The following is a 20,081-nucleotide window of genomic DNA, read 5'->3' as shown; positions in this document are numbered from 1 at the left end:
CCTGTTACTCTGCGTCATAATGAGGTATAGCTTTAAGCGCATTGTTGGGTTCTCTTGAATAATAGGTGAACCCACTGCTATCTGCTGATAGAGTAAAAAAAAAAAAAAAGGTGAGGCAAAACATCAGTGTAAGCAGACACGTTGTGGTAGTGGTAAGTTCGAATATACAGTGATGTCACATGCAAACAGAGAAATGACACCGCAAGTTAAACGTGTACTTTATTTTTGTTTCAGATCAGCAAGTCTCATGGCATGATAATGTAGAAGGCCTGGGTTCTGTCTGATATGGATTTAAAACCCCAGGAATGGTGCTTGGCAAGCCAACCAACTGAGCAGATGTCCACACTTAAAGCCCATAACGATAGTTCATGCAACGCAAGTGGATTTGTAGCAAGTATTAGCTCTGTAAGCCTCAGATACTGAGTTAACTATCAACAGTGCATTATTCCTTAGGATTCCTTTCATCAGTCATGCCTTGGCTGATCTTTATATGTGATTGAATTTGTGTATTTTAAATAATATAAACACTTTTGTATACAGAACTAAACTATAAAGATGCAGTTCTGTTGGATTAGTAAGATGATCTGAAAATGGATGAATGCAATTTGAAATGTTCGTATAGTACTTGGGAATGATGATTAAATATTAGAGGTAATCACTGATAAACGTGGTTAGAGGAACTAGCTGTAAGCTGTGGCAATGCTAACTTTAAGATTGTGTAAGCTGTTACTCTGCTCATTCAGTAACCGAATCTGTTACTGAATGCATTGTAACTGAGCTTAGATTTGCTCAATACCCGTGTGGTGTTTCTCAGGTAATTTCTATGTTACGTGTTTGGACCAGTTGAGAATGTATTATTTTAAAAAGAAAGATTGTTAGGAAAATGTGGGGGACTAACATCTCAGAATAGATACGCATCACTAACAAGTTAAATTACATATATCATAGAAAGATCATGGATTAGAATGGTGAAAAGTACAAGATAATAAATCCATGCTTCAGGGAGGAGGAAGTAAGAAATATTTCTTACTAATATTCAGAACTCAGGATGAAGTTATGTATGTAATTATATATTATGTATACAATGAAAGCGTTCAGAAAGCAGGCATACTAAATGTATGTTAAAATTTTGTTACAGAATCTGTATATATATATCAAGATAAACTAGGAAACTAGCAGGTTTAATTGTCTTCAGTTGCTGGATAAGTAACGTATTAACCCGTACTTTTTGTATATGATCTCTTAAATTTTATTTAAGAACAAATAAAAACTAAAATTAAAAAAAAGCCTTTATTATTAAAAAATAATTTATTTTTAATTAAAAATAAAAAAGCCAGAGTAAAAATCCAGCTGCAGAAGTGAAAAGCAAAGAATGGACTGTATTACTTACACTTCAACTGAACTGATCATGGTGATTGAAATATATTGCTTTATTAATAGTCCCAAAACCGTAAATAAGAAAAAGGCCTTAAACAGATCAGAGCAGTTAAATCTGTGTTCAAGATGAAGTACTTCTAAATGCTGTTTTGTATTGTTATTTTGCAATAAAAAAACCTTCAGATTATTTTTGCTCAAATGCATTGATGTTGTTGAACTTCCTATCCTTGCATGGAACTTACAGGCTTGTGGTCTCCCTTTGATAAACTTGTGAAGTATTTTCTTACGTGGAGAAATGCACAAGTGCAATTTTAGATGATATATTGACTGCAGAGTGTTTTGGGCTTACACAGCAAGGTTTTTTGGGGGGGGCGGGGAGGCGGGGGGCTGCACAGGCGGCCTCTGTGAGCAGAGCCCAGCATCCGCCCCATGTCTGTTCAGAGCCGGCTGCAAAAGGGACCCGCTGCTGACCAGAGCCAAGCCAGTGAGCGGTTCTTTTTGGGCCTCTGGTAGAGCAGATTTAAGACGGGGAAAAAAAAAAAAAAAAAAAAAAACCTGCTGTGCAACAGCAGATGGGACAGAGGAGTGAGCAGCAGCCGTGCAGCCCCCAAGGTCAGTGCAGCAGGAGGGCAGGAGGTGCTCCAGGCAGACAGCAGCAGTTCCCCTGCGGCCTGTGCAGGGAGAGGCCCCTGGTGGAGCAGGCTGTCCCCCTGCAGCCCACGGGTCCCACACGGAGCAGATCTCCACGCTGCAGCCCCCCCGTGGAGGAGCCCCCGCTGGAGCAGGTGGAGGTGGCCTGGAGGAGGCTGCGGCCCATGGAGAGCCCCCGCAGGAGCAGGCCCCGGGCCGGAGCTGCAGCCCGTGGAGAGGAGCCCACGCAGGAGCAGGGGTCTGGGGGGAGCTGCCGCCCGTGGGGGACCCGTGCTGGAGCAGTTTGCTCCTGGGGGATGGATGGACCCCGTGGTACGGAGCCGTGCGTGAGCAGTGCCTCAAGAGCACGGGGCGTCCTCACCCAGGCAAACGCCGGGCCCCTCCCCGTAGTGCTGGGCGGCACCGCCCGCCGGCAGCACCACGCCTGCGCCAGCCGCGCCCCTCCTCTCCTCTCCCCTCCCGTCACGGCGCCGCGCCCGCTCTCGCGATACTCCCCCTGGGCCGGCGCTCGGCGCGGGGCCGCCCCTCGCCGGAAGCGAGCGCCCGTGCGCGACCGTTGCGGGCGGCCGGCGGGGGGGGGATGTCGGCCGCGTGCGCCGTGTCCCGCAAAGCGCAGCCGGCGCTGCCGCCGCCGCCGCCGCCCCGGGGCGAGAGGGACCCGCCCGCCAAGGCCATGCGCAGGGGGCTGCGGCGGGGCCACGAGGAGGAGCGCGAGCAGCTGCCGTGGCCGGCGGAGGGCGCGGGCGGCGGGGGCGGCGAGCGGCAGGCCGAGCGGGCGGCCGAGCGCGGCGACGAGCGGCGGCGGCGGCAGCCGCACGAGCCCAGGGCGCTGGCGGCGGCGGCCCGGGCGGAGGAGGAGGCGGAGGAGGAGCGCATGGAGCGGGAGCACTTCCGCAGGATCATCAACGCCTTCCGATACTACGGGTAACCGGCACCGCGGGGGTGCTGCGGGCGGACCCCCCACCCCACCGACCGGCCCGGCCCTCGCGTCCGTGGGTGCGCGCAGAGCCGTCCCGGGGGCTTTGTCGGCGACGGGGCTTAACGCTTAAACAAACACAGGGCAAAACGCCTGGAGCGAGGGTGCGGAAGGTCGCCTCGCCTCAGATAAAACGCCGAAACGCTTTGTGAAGTGTTCGGAAGGGCCCTGCCCTCAAAGAGGCGAAAGGGGTGCTTTCCTCACTGGAGAAATTTCCGAAAGATGTGTTAATTCGTACGGCAGATGAGCCCTCGTAATAGGGCTAGTGGATGCCATTTTCTAATAAGCTTAGCTCTCTAAACGTTTGATCAGTCAAAAAAAGAAAAAAAAAGGGTTCATTGGGCCTTTAGGAATGAGGTAAAAGTCAGAAATAACCAACTTCAGTGAAGGGGTAACAACTCGTTCCAATGACAGAAAAGGGGTGGGACTGGCTGGAAAAGTCCACTCGTCTTTAGTATTTTGGTAAACCCTTTTATGTTACCCTTTTATGTTACTTTAGGCTTTAGAAGTAGATTTAGGACGTGGCTATGCTGCATAGTGTATACTCCTGCTGACAGACCCTGTCACCTGAGTCATTATTATACACTGAACTGCTTTTTGTCGATGTCAGACAAGCATATCCAGAACTTTTAAGTGACAGTTAGGTTTTTCGGGTACGTGACATTTTAAGTATTTTTTTTGCTTATTATTTCTGTATCATGGATTTTTGTGTTTTCCAGGATTTATGTTTGAGCAGGAGGTTGGACTGGATGACACCTTGGATTTTTCCTCTGTACAGAATTCTCTAATAACAGACAGCTGTCATTACTGATGTCAGTGATGTAACTGTATCTTCTGGCCTCAGAAAGCAAGAACATCCCTGTCAACCTCATGCTCAAGTTATGATTCTGGGTTGCTTTTGAATCCTTCAATTTCAGTAGGAAACTGAAAGGATATGACTCAAATTCTACTGTAGGAATTGAATAAATTCTGCTTCAGAGAAATAAATCTGACTTTAAGTGGAATTTCGTATATTGGTAGTTAAAAATTATTTGTGTGGAAGCACCCGTATGAACAAGGCAACAACACGTTTTCAGTTCAGTCCAGATTAAGGTCAGCAGACATACAGACCTAAATTAATCCCTTGTAGTTCTTCTGATTTCAGTGAATTATTCATTCTGCTAACAGGTGTCAACTCATCATTAAAAGGATGGAGGATGATTCGAAGGACATTACTGACAAAGCATCCAACAGATGTTGATAATGAGACATTGTGTTTTATATAGAGGATCAGCTTATTTTTCTTACTGATCTTTTCTACTTTATTTTTAAGTGTCACTTAAACCCTGTGTATATATTAAAATGAACACTTTCAGTAGTATGAATGTAATGTTGGAAACGTTAACTGGTCAAATTTCCAGTCCGAGGTTGCAACTAAAATCATAGCAGCTACACCTGTTGTGGGCAGCTGAGCCCCACACAGGGGCTTGCTCACTCTCCCACAGCGTAATGGGGAAGAGAGAGGAAGGGGTAGAAGAGAGAAAACTCATGGGTTGAGATGCAGACAGTTAATAGGTAAAGCAAAAGCTGTGTAACCATGCAAAGCAAAATAAACAATGTATTCATGACTTCCCATGACCAGAGAGATGTTTACCCATTTCCAGGAAAGCGGAGCTTTGTCACATGTAATAGCTACTGGGGAAGGCAGGTGCTATAACTGTGAATACCTCCCTTTCCTCCTCCTTTTACCCAACTTTCATTGCTGACCATAGCATCGTATGGTAGGGGATATCCCTTTGGCCAGTCTCGGCCAGCTGTCCTGGTTCTGTCCCCTCCAAGCTTCTTTTGTACCCTCTAGCCTCCTCGCTGGTGGGGCAGTATGAGAAAGAAAGCCATGATGCAATAAAGCAACAGCTAAAATATCTGTGTGTTATCAACACTGTTTTGGTGACAAATCCAAGATACAGCACTATATGAGCTGCTGTAGGGAAAATTAACCCAGTCAAAAGCAATTCGGTACCTTGCTGTCTCTGATTGCTAGTTCTCAACTCTACAGCAGTGTGATGACACAAAAGTTTGAGAAACTGCAAGGTGGCTTAACTCAATAAAATGATTTGCTCCTGCCAAAAGGGGCGATCTCCCTTGACCTGGCATCACAGCCTCTCCCTCCCAGAGTTGCTATGACCCTGTGCTTAGCCAGCTTGACTTACTAAACTGTCATAAATCAAATAGAGCTATCCTATAGAGCTCTCTTCACAGTTAGCAAGTCAAACCAGCTTTATGGCAGGCCTGATGAGTGCCAGAACTGTCACATGGTGTTAAACTTAAATTGTTCAGGTGAGGAGAAGGAAGAAAAAGGAAAGGGAAGAAAAAAATAATAATAATAAATCCTCTTTCTCTTGGCAGCAGCTTAACCTTTTTTTGTGAAATTGTTACTTTGGGAAAAGGAAGAGTTATGTTTAGCTCATATTAGTTACATCAAATTCACAGTACTCATACTTGTGGGAATATGTTGTTAAGGTAGTTTAGTATCTTAGCTGGCGTACCAGAACTGCATCGACGTCTAGCCTTCACTTTTTTGACTCCTTCAGAAGCAATTGATTTTGAGGATACCTATTCCTACTCTGTAACCAGCTCTTTTTATTCCAAAGGTTACCACATAATTCAGCTGCTTCAATCAATTTAAATTGGATTTAGGAAACATTATGGCTATTTTTGGTTGTTCATTAACTTTTGTTAATCCATATATTAAGGTAGTGATCACCTGTGCTAGCAAGTGTGATGGGATGGTAAGAATAAAATAATAGTCATCCTAAACTGTAAGAGGTTAAAATGATAATGATGTAGAACTAGTGCTTAAAACAAACATTTTGCCTAAAAATTTTCTGAAAACTTGTTCTCTAGTAAGCAGTTCATTGTCTGAAAATTTTCTAAGTTTAAATAAATTGATAACTCTAACCGGTGTAGCTTAGAATGAATTACGTGCTTTTGTGCATTTATTTCTGCTGATTTCTAAAGACCTTAAACTTTTTGCTTTTTAGAACGAATATGCATGAACGAGTGAACAGAACAGAGAGGCAGTTTAAATCTCTCCCAGCTAACCAACAGTGTCTTCTTCCTCAATTCCTTCCTCACCTTGACAAGATTCGGAAGTGCATCGATCATAATCAAGAAATACTACATACCATTGTGAATGACTGCGTTCATATGTTTGAAAACAAAGAATATGGAGAAGACGTATGTTAAAATGGACTTTTTCATACTACAAAATTAAATTCTGTACGCCTTGGGATTTTCTACATTTGTTTATCATGCCTTTAGATCTCCAGCTTTCTTAACTTTTGCCCTCTTTGCTTTCTCTTCTATGAATTCCTGACTGCTTACATTTTCTTACTCTTATCTTAAACATCTTGCAGAGCTGATGTTAACAAAACAATGTTGTTAGTATTTGTAGTTCCTCTTACAAAAACTATTTGTGAATCTGGCAAATGACAGTAATCACTGATTTTTATTTTTTTTTTAAGAAAAACAAAACAAACCCTTTTTTTGCTCCAGGGTTCTAGCTCTACCCTAGTTACATTTTAAAGTTAATATTTCAGTTAACTATGTACAGCATAAATGGCATTCTCTGTTTTTCTGTAGGTTCTTTTATGTTATGGCATCCTAAATCAGTTATAGTTTTAGTTAGGCCAAATATTCTGAATGTTATCACCTGTAAAACTTTTTCACTATTTATCTGCTTTTTCATTGTGGCATCTATATCAAAAAAAAAAAATGCATTCAGGGTTAGAGGAGTGGCAGAGATGGAAACTGAAGTCCTTTTTGGTATCTACAGGCAAGGTACAGTAATGGGCAGCTCTAGTCTGAGCTTCTCAGTGCTGCCTCATTAGTACCTAAAGAGATCATCATCTCAGGGTAAGCAGTTCAGCCTCTGCGCTGGCTAAACCCTGGTCCTTTCATGAATAAGGACTACGAGCTGTGCTCTGCTATGCCATACTATTTATTGCTTTTGTGATGTGGAAGAACCTACTCTCTTGGGTGCCTCACTGAGACCACCAAACTCAATTCATTTAGTGTTCTAGTCTGGATGTAAGCACTGGTCTCAGAAGTGAAAGACTTCTTTGTCAGCTAAAACTCTCAACAGCCGTTACAGCATGACATTTGTCTGTTTATGATTTACTTTATATTCTTCAAGGCTAAGGATATTTTATGCATTTTTCCATTAACTTTTTTTCCTCCCACTTTAATCAGGGAAGAGGGAAGATTACACCAGCTTCGACGTTTGACATGGATAAATTGAAATCCACCTTGAAACAATTTGTGAGAGACTGGAGCGAAGAGGGAAAGCCTGAGAGAGATTCCTGCTACCAGCCAATCATTAGTGAAATTGTAAAGAACTTTCCGAAAGAAAGATGGTAATAGTGTTTAAGATTCTTTTTTTTTTTAATGTGGCACTGTTGCACAAATCTAATAAAGTTTTTGTGCAGTAATGAAAAGTTTGAATTTAAAGGTATAGAAATTGCTGTGAATGTGGAGTTTACTGTTTAATCAAGAGAGTTTGTTCTTAATAGAACATATTGAAAAGAGCAAGATCTTAAACTTCACAAATAGTAAGCCAGGATTTTTTTTTTCCTGTAGCTTGATACAACTGATTGTATTCTGTTCACTTTTTTTCAAGTAATAGACTTTAGAAGGTCATGAAGTTAATTCAGTTGTGCTCAGTGAGGTCGTGTTTGCAGGTTAGTAGATTCTCAGTGTGCATGCTGCAGATCACAGAATCATAGAATCATAGAATATCCTGAGTTGGAAGGGACCCATAAGGATCATCAAGTCCAACTCCTGGCTCCACAGAGGTCTACCCAAAATTTCAGACCATGTGACTAAGGGCACAGTCCAAAAGCTGCTTAAATTCAGACAGGCTTGATAAAGGGAAAGACACTTGTGACAGCAGCAAGTATGAGAATTGCACTTTGTCCTGGAAGGTGAAAGGAGGGAAGAAGTCTTGTAACCTGCTATATAGTTTTGTTACAGTTATGTATTTCTAGCATTAGTTTCAAACAGAAGTTACAAGTTTTATAAAAACTGCTGCACTTGTGTGGGCACCTTTGTAACTGTGTTGGCATGTTTAAAAAAAAAAAAACAGAAAGCAATGCACACTGCCTAAATAGTAATGTGTGGTTTCTTTTACATAAATTTAAGTAGAAGTGTGCTGGTGGAAGCTAGGAAGAAACAGCTGCTGTAAGAATTGCGTAGTTAATGATTCTGCCATTTAGCCAGAAAGTACGTTTCAGTTTAAACTTGTAATGGTAAAATTTGTTAACTTTGTATTTATAAAATATAATAGGCCAGAACTAAGCTTTTGATTTAGCTGGCTGTTAATTGTGGATGTTCTTTCTCAGTGGTTACTAATAACGCACTTGTACCAAGTTACATACTTTACACTAGCTATCGTTTAGTTTTCACTTAGTGATAGCAGAACATGGAGTGGAATCTGGTAGGATCAAATGGCAACACCAGGCAGATTGCTTGGTTTCTCTTTTGCTTTTGGATAACTTATCTCAAGGTGGATGTATCATTTCAGATATTTCATGTGAACTTCCTGTAATTGTGTTGGCACTTGGTAATGAAAGCAGATTTGCCTGGATGTATCTTGCAGTGAAAAAGATGGAGAACAAATACTTTAGAGAGACTGTCCCTACAGTCAATCTCTTATTTTTTTAATGGCTTCATTGGACTTGTATTTTCTGCTTCTGGTCAACGTCGTTTGTATTGGTTCCTTACGCTAGAGTTATACGAAAAAGGAATATAAATTTTTGAAACTGTCCAAATATAATTTGCTCCATGCAAGTAGGTGTTGTGTAGTTGCTATTCTCTGCAAGTCTCGCCTGCTTCAGTTCTGTTGATAGGCAATGGAAGTGGTAAGGTGCTTTATATGCTTGCTCTTCTGGGATGCGGAAGAGATGCAAGCAGTGGTTGAAAGCAGCTGTGAATTTGAACACTCTTTTGAGTAGGAATTACTGTTATCTTTTGTTTCAGTCCAGTCTTCTGACAAGACTGTCATCTAAAACTAAAATCAGAAGGTAAAAGCTGTTTCTGCCTTTTGTTCCTCTTCAGAAGTAATTCCTTCTTTCTGCTTAGTACAGAAAATGTTACTAGCATCAACAAGGCAGTTCGAAGTGAAGTTCCATTAGATAAAACTCTTCCTGAAGAAGCAGTAGATTTCCTGCATTAATTACGTTGGAATTTCATCGTACGTTTCAGCTCGCAGAATTATCTGCCTTTTAATGAACCCATCTGAATTTCTTAGACTTGAATGAACTATGATCACTGTTTTCTGTAGGAGAAAATAGTAAAACATTTTTATTTCTTGATGGAATGTGATTGTTAAAGTGTTTTTATGGGGAAACATAAAGTTGAAAATCTAAGTAAGCATCCTCCTTTTTGGCATTGCCTTTTTTTTTTTCTGCTGTTAACATTTCTACTTATCTGAAAGGACATTATGATCCAATTTCTTGTCAGAAAGGAACCAAAGAAATGGTTAACCTTTAAATTAGTAGATAAATTTCCATGGCTTAGGTATTTTCTCCAAGCTTCTATTCAGTAACTTGGCCTCTGAAACCAGCTGTAACTTGAAATTTAAATGTATTTTCTAGTTCAGCAATTTACTTTATTTTCAAGATACTGTCAGGACAGCTCAGAAGTGTGGCCAGTGTTTAGTTTCCTGTTAATTTGGGGAAATTAATTTAATTTTAATTCTTAGTCCTAAGGGCTTTTTGCATGCACTCTGAAACAATTTAGTGACTTTAAAGCTACTGCTTTATACAATTTTATTTAACATAAAATACATCTGTCCACCTAGGGTTTTTAATCCAGATCTGTGATTTAGCTGAAACTTTGCTTTAAACATTGGATTTAAGAGCAAGTGTTATTTTCAGTGTTACTCCAGTCCACTGATGCATGTAAATCCACTGAAGTCTGTGGAAGTGTGTAAGTCTAAACTAACAACTTTGAAGAAGAGTTGCTTTTCAAGTGATTTTACTTCTTAGCTAACTTCATTATTCAGTATGTTATCTGAAAAGGAGTTGTATTTAAAAAAAACACTCTGAAATTAGACTACAGTAGAAGAATGAAAAATACTGAGAACAGGATGTGTTCACTGTCTAAATTTACAAATATTGCAGATAAGACACCAGTGAAGAATGAGTCTGAATCCCACAGTGTGATTCTTTGCCAATGTTTCCATCGACCTTGTCTCTACAGGCTGTATATTTCTGATCCCTTCTTATCATTAGATAACATTGAATTTCAGTGTTTCTTATGAAAAAGGTTTGTGTTTGCACATGCTAATTTTTTTTGTTGCTTAACCTCAGTTTACTGCTTCAACACCACCTTTTTGTTTTGTTAAAGTGCAATTGACCTCTTTTTAACATATATAGTTTTCCCCTTAAAAATGATACCAAGTTTAAATCTTCATTAATAGCATTGAACTTTTAAAAACTGATGATATATCACACTGCAAAATGCAGTACAATAATCACATGAGAGATTGTAGTTGTTTCCGGTATTTGTCCTCTATCTGAGAGGTTGCTGCAGGATCAATAGTTGATCCAAGCAGTCCAATGTTAGAGCTCTTCCTCATCTGTCAGCCCCACATTCCAGTAGGTTAGCAGTAGTTCTCCCTTAGTACCCCACAGGTTTTTAAGCGTGTTAGGTACCCATTTTATGTTTCTGACCAATACCACACTTGTGTCTTAGAAAGCCTGCTACTGCTTGCTAGTTCAAGGCTAGTTTGACTGTGGATCACTGTTGGTTGTTACTGTCAGTTGTCACAGTCTGGGGTTATGTCTTTTTATGATCTTTGCTGTTGCTGCAGTTGCATATCTACCATAGGACGACAGGTTTTTCTTGCTTCTTTAGTTGTCTTACGACTATTCAGCCGTTAAGGAAATTGTTTCCATGCAGTTAAATATTTAGTTTTAATGGTTTAAAAATAGTATGGGGCATTGGAGTGTTCCTACTACCGCTGGAAGTAATTCCATTTAAATCTTGCTAAACAAAAGGTATTTGAGCACTTTTTTTTATATCAGAACACTATCGAAGCTCACTATTTTTTAAACATGAGTTTGACGTATACCTAATTTACTGGATGATAGATCAAAAAAATGTTCTTGAACTGTTTTGGAATACTAATGTCAATGCTCTTGGACTCAGATTTTATGTTTATTTTTTTGTGTTCTGTGTACTGAAATGAGGTTGGTGGCCAGCATCAGTTGCTAGCAATTGATGCAAAGACTACAGGTAGAAATTAAATTAGACTTCACTCCCTTAATAAAAGTGCAAAGGAAAGTGCAGTTAAAATCAACTATTTTCTAGAGAAGGAATTTGGGAAACTAGTTCAGAAATGCAAAAACTTTATATTATTTAAAAAAGGAAAAAAGGTACAGGTAAATTGCTTGGAATTAAAAATCAGCTTACTTGTCTGTTTGGGGCTATATCTTTGGATGAATATTTTTTTTGGATGAATATTTTTTTTGGATGAATAAATAAATGTTGAATTATAAGTTGTAATTACGCCTGTACAACACTTTTCATTGGGTTGTTTTAAGAAAAAATGCCTTTTTTGATTAATGGAATATATTCTTGGAAGTGGCATAAGACTTCATAGCTAGCTTATGGTTAGCTTTACGTTTTTCACCTAGGAGAGAGGTAAGGAGAATTGTTACTTCACAGAAGTACTCTAAAATAATAGCAAAGTCTTGGCTTCCTGGTTCTCAATAATTAGAAAACAAAATATATGTATACTGGAATGAAAATCAGGAATGAAAGGATACATGATTTTTCAGTTTGGAAGGATTCACTGGTTACATGATTAAGCTGTACACCAAAAGGCACTGTTAAAACTGCTTTGTTAGTTTGTGCGGCCTTTAGACAGGGATAGTACTTTCTCCTGTGTTAGGGTCATCACATTCATGTACTGCTTTTTAGAATTTACTTACCTCCCAGACTCATCTTCGTGATTATGCAGCATACAAAGTCTTTTGAACCCTTTCTGGCATCCTGAATTTTTAAATAGTAAGAGGCTTTGTATTTTGCTTTCTTCATCATATTCTTTGAAATGTTTATTGTGGCTTCCTTCACATAGTTGCATATATACGTACATGTATGTTTGTCTTTGAAGGTAACATGCAAAAGAGAAGGTGAACTAGCGTTTTTGGTGTATGAAATTAAAAAGTCTTTTTTCAGGACTGAAACTGGAAAATGATTTTTAGATGGCGTACCTTTTCAGCTTTGTGTGAGAGTGTTTTTGCTTCCGTAGTGCAGGTTTGATTGCGTTGTGATGCAAATATACCGATTAGAATATGTGTGTACTGCATTTCTGCCTGGAGGAGGAAAAGGTTTTAGATTCTTAGTTCTTCTATTTATTAGCTATTGGACTTGGAAGATGGGAGGGGGTTTTCTAAATCTCTTGGTAACCACACAGTGCTGGACATCTTCCAGTATTCTTCAGATGATGTCTAGTTACAGGAAATGAAGAGGTAGAGAGCTGTGTTGTACTTTGGTTTAGGAAATCCTGTGTCACTGGATTGGAGTTGGTGAACAGCATTCACCAGTTGGTGAACTGTATTGACTGGAGTGGAGTTGGTGAAGAGCACATTTAACACCTTTAGTTGCTGAGAAGGTAGCTACTTGTAAGTTTGCAGTCTGATTTGCTCATCAGATCATGGAAGTTTTGCTGACGTCAAAATGCTTGTTTATTTTTCAATGCAATGTTAAGAAGATTTCCATAATATTTAGGAGCTATCAGCTGGCACCACAGAAAAAGAAATGGTGATATATAATCATGTTCTTCCTTCCTGCAATTCACTTAGGCGATTGTTTTAGTTTGATATCTAAAAGTTTTCAAAAGAAGTATTTTGTTTTGTAATTATGCACTTTATTCAATAAGGGTTGCTTATGTTCTTTTGTGTCATTTTCTATGAGTTATTTTGACTGTAAATTAACTGATCTGACATGAACTAGCTCCATTTGCCTTTAAGAAGTAAAATCATACAGGAAATATAATATCTAAATATATGGGAAAAATGTTTGACTGAGCCTCTGTAAGTTTTATTAAGAAGTATCAGATAAAGATTTAACTGTTGTTTTTGTTCTGTTGCAGGGATTTCTCCAAAGTCAATATCCTGGTACCTGGTGCTGGGCTAGGTAGATTGGCGTGGGAAATAGCTAGGCTCGGTTATGCTTGCCAAGGAAACGAATGGAGCCTCTTTATGCTCTTTTCTTCTAACTTTGTACTCAACAGGTACATAGCTTATGTTTTACTTTCTGGTCAAAACTTACAGGTGTGAATGAGTGAGGCAAAATTATAAATGAGAAAGTTGAATAAATAAAACTCAAAAGAATAGGTTTGTAATTCATAACACAGGATGCAAGCAACCATTTTTTAGAACGTCTTGATGAAAATAATCAGTGGGATAATTGGGTGAAGAGAAATGTATCTGAGTTAAATGGGTAAGTCATTAAGATTACATCAGGGAGCATGGGTTTTAAGTTATGAAACTTAAAATGTCTGGATTCTACCACAGATTTCCTGTGTAATCTTGAGTGTTACGGTTTTTATTTCACGTCTGTTTCTGAAAGAAAAAGCACACCTATCTCACAGGTTTCAAATAGGGACTAACTATGCATAATATTTAGTGGTGGTGTTTAGTAGCAGAGGAAACCTCTTACAATGTCACGTTCCATACTGAGATCATAGACACTGTTTCTAAATGAAAAACTACTATGCAAACACAGCTTTGTAAGCAAGTTCTGTTGCTGGACAACAGCTAAAATGTTACAGTTAATAGTTATACAATTATACTAATGCTATAAATTTGAATTAACAAATTTCATTACGTAGGCTTAATCTGAAGTACATTTTAGTATTTGTTTTTCTGTCACTTGCAATGGAAATTACTTATAAGGAGCTTTTTAGAGAAGAAACAAGGCACTGAATGCAACTGTTCCTCTAAGATTGAGGGTGGGAAGTCTGGATATATGAAAGAGGACTGGGTTTTGTTGTATTGCTGGTGAGTTTGTAGCCAGTTCAGAGACGAAGTATACAGTTTGCTGATTCTTCAGTCTGAATCTGTTCTCTGATGAAAACACCTGAACTTGTATTCTATATTGTCATGATATTTGGAGCCCTGTTTGTAGACAGTGATTGTCCTCCACAGACTGTGATGATACCAAATTTGTTATAGCTTACTCTTCAAAGAAAAAGCAGGGGGGGAAGGGGTGGCGGCAAACACTTTTTCTTGTCTGTTGCACATCTGGTTAAAACAGTGGTAGTCACTGCAATGAAAATAGCTAGTTGCTAAGAATATATTTACTCTTTTTTTTCTTACATTATTCTCAAATGACCGTCATCTGCTATTGTATGTTACAGCTGAGCTGATTTAATACCTTGCAGCTACTGAAAGAAATTCACGTCATCCTCCTCCTCCCTAGCTTTACAGCCCTTTTGGCTCTTAGCTCTATAGAGTGTTTGAAGCAATACAAAGTGGTATAAAATTATTTATTTACCATGCTTAGGAGCACCAGTGAGCTGTCATATTGGTTCAAACCTATGACATGTTTTTCATCTACCTTAAATATGGCATCTTCATATGTGGAATTCTTCTGAAAGTATATTCAGTTTGCAATAGTAATAATTCTTAGTATCTGACACTTTTATGTGATATTTACTATTTATATAAAATATACACCATTTTGCTAAATATGTGTCTTAGACTTGCTAACAGTATTAGTTTTTATACAGTCAAACTGAGTTTTGTTCAGCTTCTGTAATCTTCACCTTTGCTGGGTGAGTTATCGGTTACAAGTTTTCCTATTAGCATGAAAGAGAATACAGATAACTGCTAAGCTGACTAAATTCCAGTCATTTCAGTTGATTCCTTTCTGCCAGATGCGATCAGGGTCTTTGCATTAACTAGCTGATCAGATGTCTGCTAGGAAGTTTTTAGGGACATTGGAGAAATTGGATCTAGTCTTAATTGTCTGTTCCTTGTTAGCCTTCTGAAATGGATGCGTTTGCCTTCCTGAAACTAGAAGAAACAGCAATGGTCAATATGAGCTGAACATAATAGTTAAGGATGGATAAGAAGGATCTTGAAAAATTTGCAGATTAGCCTTTAACTACAGTCTAAATTTAATTAAGTTTTGTTTTCAGTCGATAAAATTGAGGATTTTGCTATTGTATGCTTACAGTTTGAATCTGCGTTCTTCCTCTGTCTGACCTTAGTTTATTTTTGGGAAAACAAAATACTGTCTTGAATATCAAGCCAGCTTCTACAGTGGACTTCTAGATATGATACAGCAGCTTAAGTCTTCTGTATGAAGAGTGATAACAGCTGATTTTTAACATATATACAAAACTTAATTCTCTGAAGTTGTGAGATTTTCTCACTGTGGATGAGATTTCACAGCATTGTACATAGAAAGTGCATCAATGCCTAACAGTGGTCACTGTGAATATTTGAAATAAATTTTATCTATTGCATGTCCATGAATGCCTTAGAATGAAAACAGTTCAAGATTTTATTTTGAAGTCAGTGGTTGAAAGTAAGATTGGACCTAGCCATCTTTTGCAGAGCAGTATTTTTAGACTGAATGTTGCACAATAGAAATTACCTGCCCCTACTTGGAAAGAAACAAAATGCATCATAGTCTTAGTTAAAGCTGTTAACTTCAGTAACACCTTGTGTTGAAAGGATGGAATTTTAAAGGACTGCAGTACTTAGCTGAAGTGCAAAGGAGAGTTTTCAAGCATGACTATGGACAGGGATTTGTCTCTTATATTAAATTGATACTTCCTTATGAAACTATTGGGAAGTCTGCATGAAAATACGTAGTGCTGAAAAAAAAATACCGGGAGGTGTGTTTTCCCTTATAGCTCAGGAACATTTTCCTTTCCGATTTACTCATACCTCATCTTTACCTTGCTTTTTGGAAATTTTCATTGTTACGTAAAAATATTCTGAGGTTAACACAAATTGACTGTGAGCCCATGGAGAATGCTGAAATAGTTAATGCAGTTGGCCAACTTTTTTTTTTTTTGTCAACCAAACCAGAAATGTCTTTAAGAAAATGGTGCCCATGTTATCAGGGCTTTATGCCTAATTGTTTTCTTTGATTGACGGCATAAATCTGATATTTATATATCTGTTATGTATGGAAACAGTTAATGAGCTCTGTATACTGCTGCTCATAACACAAGAGTTCTGTGGTTTTTTATTGATAAAATTAAATATGACATCATGGAGCAAGTAAGACCTTTTATTTCAAAGTCTTTGCCACAGATGTTTCCTATCTACCAGCCTAGAGTGCATTTTCTATAACATGGTAAGACTGCTTCCAATACAAAGATATTTGTGTGTTTTATGGGACAGATGTGTCCTTTGTTCTCTCTGAATATTTAGCTATGCATGTGTGACATGGCCTTCGTAAGTGAGCTTGACTGCAAAATTCAGTGATGCACAGGGAAAGAAAAATTCTTCATTTTTTAAATTAAATTTGATTTTGCAGGACTGTGGGAAAAGTTTATTTCTATGCTTTTATGCTACTATCACTTTCAAAAATAGATATTCACTTAATTGGTCATGTCAACCCACAAATTCTGTTTTACACCGTACTTAGCATATGCTTATAGCGTAACTGCAACACTCCAGAAACTACTAACTTAGTGACATCTAGCACAAAACTATTACACTTTGCAAAATAGGATTATTTTTTTTTAATTTAAACGCATGCTTTCAGTTAGCATCTGAAAAATGCTTTTTTCTTTTCAGAACCCATATGGCTATGGTTCAGAAAAGGCAGAAAAGCCAGATTAGAACCAGTGTTGCCAAGGAAATTGAAAACAAGCATGGTACTAATGTTGCTCTTTTTTAAACAGGAAAAAAAAGGCTTAGCTTTACTACATATAACAAATCACAAATTTAATTAATTCCAAGGAAAGAATCTTACTAGTTTTCAGTGGAAAAGATGATAAAAATGGCAAAAAGGAGAAAAGAAAAAGAGAACAAAAGGTAGTTACAGTGTCATGCCAACTGTGTGGCACCAACTTGTGGTTGTGTGTCAGACTGGTGTTTTGTTCAGTTCATAAATCGATGAACTGTCTGAAATGTTATGAACTAGGTAAGTGCTTTAGAAAACCTCTAGCTTTAGAGATGTGTTTTTTTCATCAGTAAAACAACAATGCATGTTGAAAGTTTGTCACCTGCATTTCTAGATAATACGTAAGTAATTCATTGAAACTGAATTGTTCTCGTTTCTATATTTTGCAGATGTTCTGAAGTTAACTCATGTAAGCTTTATCCCTGGATTCATCAGTTTAGCAATAACAGAAGATCTGCTGATCAGATACGTCCAATTTATTTCCCTGATGTTGATCCTCACAGTCTTCCTTCTGGTTCAAACTTCTCTATGACGGCAGGGGATTTTCAAGAAATTTACTCTGAGTGCAGTGAGTAAAAACATCCTTCAGACTGTCCATGTAGCTGTATCTTCAGAGTATTTGTTATGGGGCAGTTAAGAAATCATTATAAATAGAATAGAACTGTATCTACAAGCATTAAGGAAGAAGCGCTAGCTGTAGCAAGATTTTTTTTATTCCAAATCAGCTTTTTCTTTCTTTTTGATTATTAAAAAAAAAAAAGACATCCTAACATAACAGATGGTTGTTGCAGTCATCTCTTTCAGAAAAAGACAACATGGGAGTATTTAGGAAAAATTTACTTGATTTAGAAAAATGGTGTTTCAAAGAACAATATAATGAGTCCATTATATTCTTCAGTGTAAAACATATAAAGACGAGTATTTCGTATTGATTCGTTTTCTATTGTAAAAGCAAACAGATACTTATTGGATATACATATAAGCATTATGTATAAGTATATATACTTATAATACTTAATAGTATTTCAGAGAAATGTTATGGGGCTGATAAGGAGCAAAGATTGAAACTTACGTTAGTACAAATACCAATATTTTTTCTTGTGATACCAGGTTAGTTGTGCTGTCCTCATTGCAGCTATGAAGTAGTCTTCTGTGACTAACCTCTTGTTGGATTAAGCTGCAGATGACCTTATTTAATACTTCCTCTACCAGTTACATATTCAAGATTTAATCAAAGATAGCAATTACCCACTTCTTTAGTATATATATTAACACTTCCAGAGTTGGTAGAGTAAATAATAAGAAAACATGAAGTTAGCTTATATAGGAAGCTTAAATAGCTTTTACTATTCTTTTCCTTACACGATATTGGATTATCTCTTAGTATATCTGTTTTCTGGCTTCAGCTCTCCATCCTTTTTATTCCTATAGCAGTTTTTCACCAGAATAAAATAGTTTTTAATCAACTTTTTTTTTGCATAGGTAGCCTTCCAGGTATTTTCTTGCAGGTTGCCTTCCTTACAGTTGTCTGCTTTTGTGAAGATGTGGTCTTATATTAGAGTATCCATTGCTGTAAATAAATTGAGATTTTTATTTTTTTTAATATTTCAGAAGTTTGAAATTTACAAATTCAGGTGTGAGTTTAGAGACAGACAGGGAGACTGATGCTTTAAAAGGTAGTTCTTGAAAGATCCTGCTTGCTAAATTTTGCTAATAAATAATAAATGGAGAAATATGCGCATGTTTTAAAGCTATGTGATTTGTGGAAGTACAGCCTAGTGTACAGGCTAGTATTCTTCTAGATGTTAATATATCTAGAAAGGCCCAAAATCACTGGATATTTTTGCATTTGTATTTTAACAGTTTGGTAATGAGGTTAGGACAGGTGAGTGAGTAATAGGATGCTTGGGTTTTCATTTATATAAAACATGTTATAATGTTACAACACTGTCAGACAAGGTCTGATTTTTGGGTGGTCCCTCGTTGGTCCCTTCTAACTTCGGATGTTATATGATTCTTATATTTTACAGTATATGAATGAATTACAAAATGCATAATTAATGAATATGTTTGTATGATATTCTAGAAGTTGCGTGTGTGTATATATGTATGTAGACTGCAGAAATCTAAGCTGAAATGTCTTTAGCATAGAACAAAACATTTCACACTTAGTTTCTTACAAACTAAAGTTTACTTGTAAACTGAATGAAAAGTGTTCAACTGTTACTATTAGTTAAAGGAATTCCTGAGTGTGTAAACAACATTAGTGTTAAATGAAGAATTTTTACAGAGGAAGAGACAATTTAATCTATACAATCTGTTCTTCTTGCACAGATACTTGGGACTGCATAGCAACTTGCTTTTTCATCGATACGGCACATAATGTTATCGATTATATTGATACTATATGGAAAATACTAAAGCCTGGAGGAGTATGGATAAATGTAGGCAAGTGTGACCAACCTTTCTTCCTGCAACCCCTGACTTCTGTTTGCTCACATTTTGCTCACAAGTACTAGGCATCCAGTACTTGAAAGGAGTAGTGGAATGAACATGTCTGTATTGAAGACTCTGTGGAGCTAAAAACATATGGCTTCAAAATTATCTCAGATAAGATAATACTGTGTTCAGCATGTGTCCAAATGTTTGTTAGTTACAAACAAGTCAACACATGATGTTAAATAGAGAAGTAGTGTAGTGTACTGTATTCGTCTTGCTATTTTCCTAGGAAAATAAAACTTGTTCTGCCTGTAGAGATCCTTGAATATTTTTCTTAGTCAGTTGTCTAATTAATCCTCCGAAGTAGAAGGTTTGGGAATGAGATTTATGGATGCCTTAGTTTGAAAGAAGACAGACGTAAATTATTAGGTCTCCCATGGTGAGGGACTAGCAGACAAAACTCAGACATTTGTGTAGTATGACAGAGAGAGACATTTGTATAGTTTGTATGGTAGAAACTCGTCAGTCACTGATCAGTCATAGTGAGCGTAGCTCTTGAATAGACCACAGCTGTCCTGCCTTCTCTTTTGTACAGACAGCAATGGTGCTAGAAGGGAGGAAAGTTTAGGATACAGAAAACACAGTTTGGTGGCATAGGAGACTTCATTCTTGAATAAGCAGTTGAACTATTTGGTTTTAATTTTGCCCTGATTCTGAAATA

The 20,081-nt window shown here is 38.0% G+C and overlaps 1 protein-coding gene across 1 annotated transcript in view; it reads left to right on the top strand.

Annotated features, from left to right (window-relative positions):
* Positions 1–20,081, top strand: part of CARNMT1 (carnosine N-methyltransferase 1) — a 31,580-nt gene that overhangs the window by 8,264 nt on the left and 3,235 nt on the right. The window contains exons 9-16 of the mRNA XM_083817140.1: positions 235–278; positions 1,441–1,450; positions 1,971–2,952; positions 6,025–6,220; positions 7,235–7,398; positions 13,143–13,283; positions 17,311–17,489; positions 19,256–19,369. Coding sequence (XP_083673266.1) covers positions 235–278; positions 1,441–1,450; positions 1,971–2,952; positions 6,025–6,220; positions 7,235–7,398; positions 13,143–13,283; positions 17,311–17,489; positions 19,256–19,369 — 1,830 coding nt within the window. The remainder of the gene's footprint in view (positions 1–234; positions 279–1,440; positions 1,451–1,970; positions 2,953–6,024; positions 6,221–7,234; positions 7,399–13,142; positions 13,284–17,310; positions 17,490–19,255; positions 19,370–20,081) is intronic.

Source organism: Anser anser (genome assembly GCF_964211835.1).
Source record: "Anser anser genome assembly, chromosome: Z".
Lineage (NCBI taxonomy): Eukaryota > Metazoa > Chordata > Aves > Anseriformes > Anatidae > Anser > Anser anser.
This window is presented reverse-complemented; position numbering and strand designations above follow the sequence as displayed.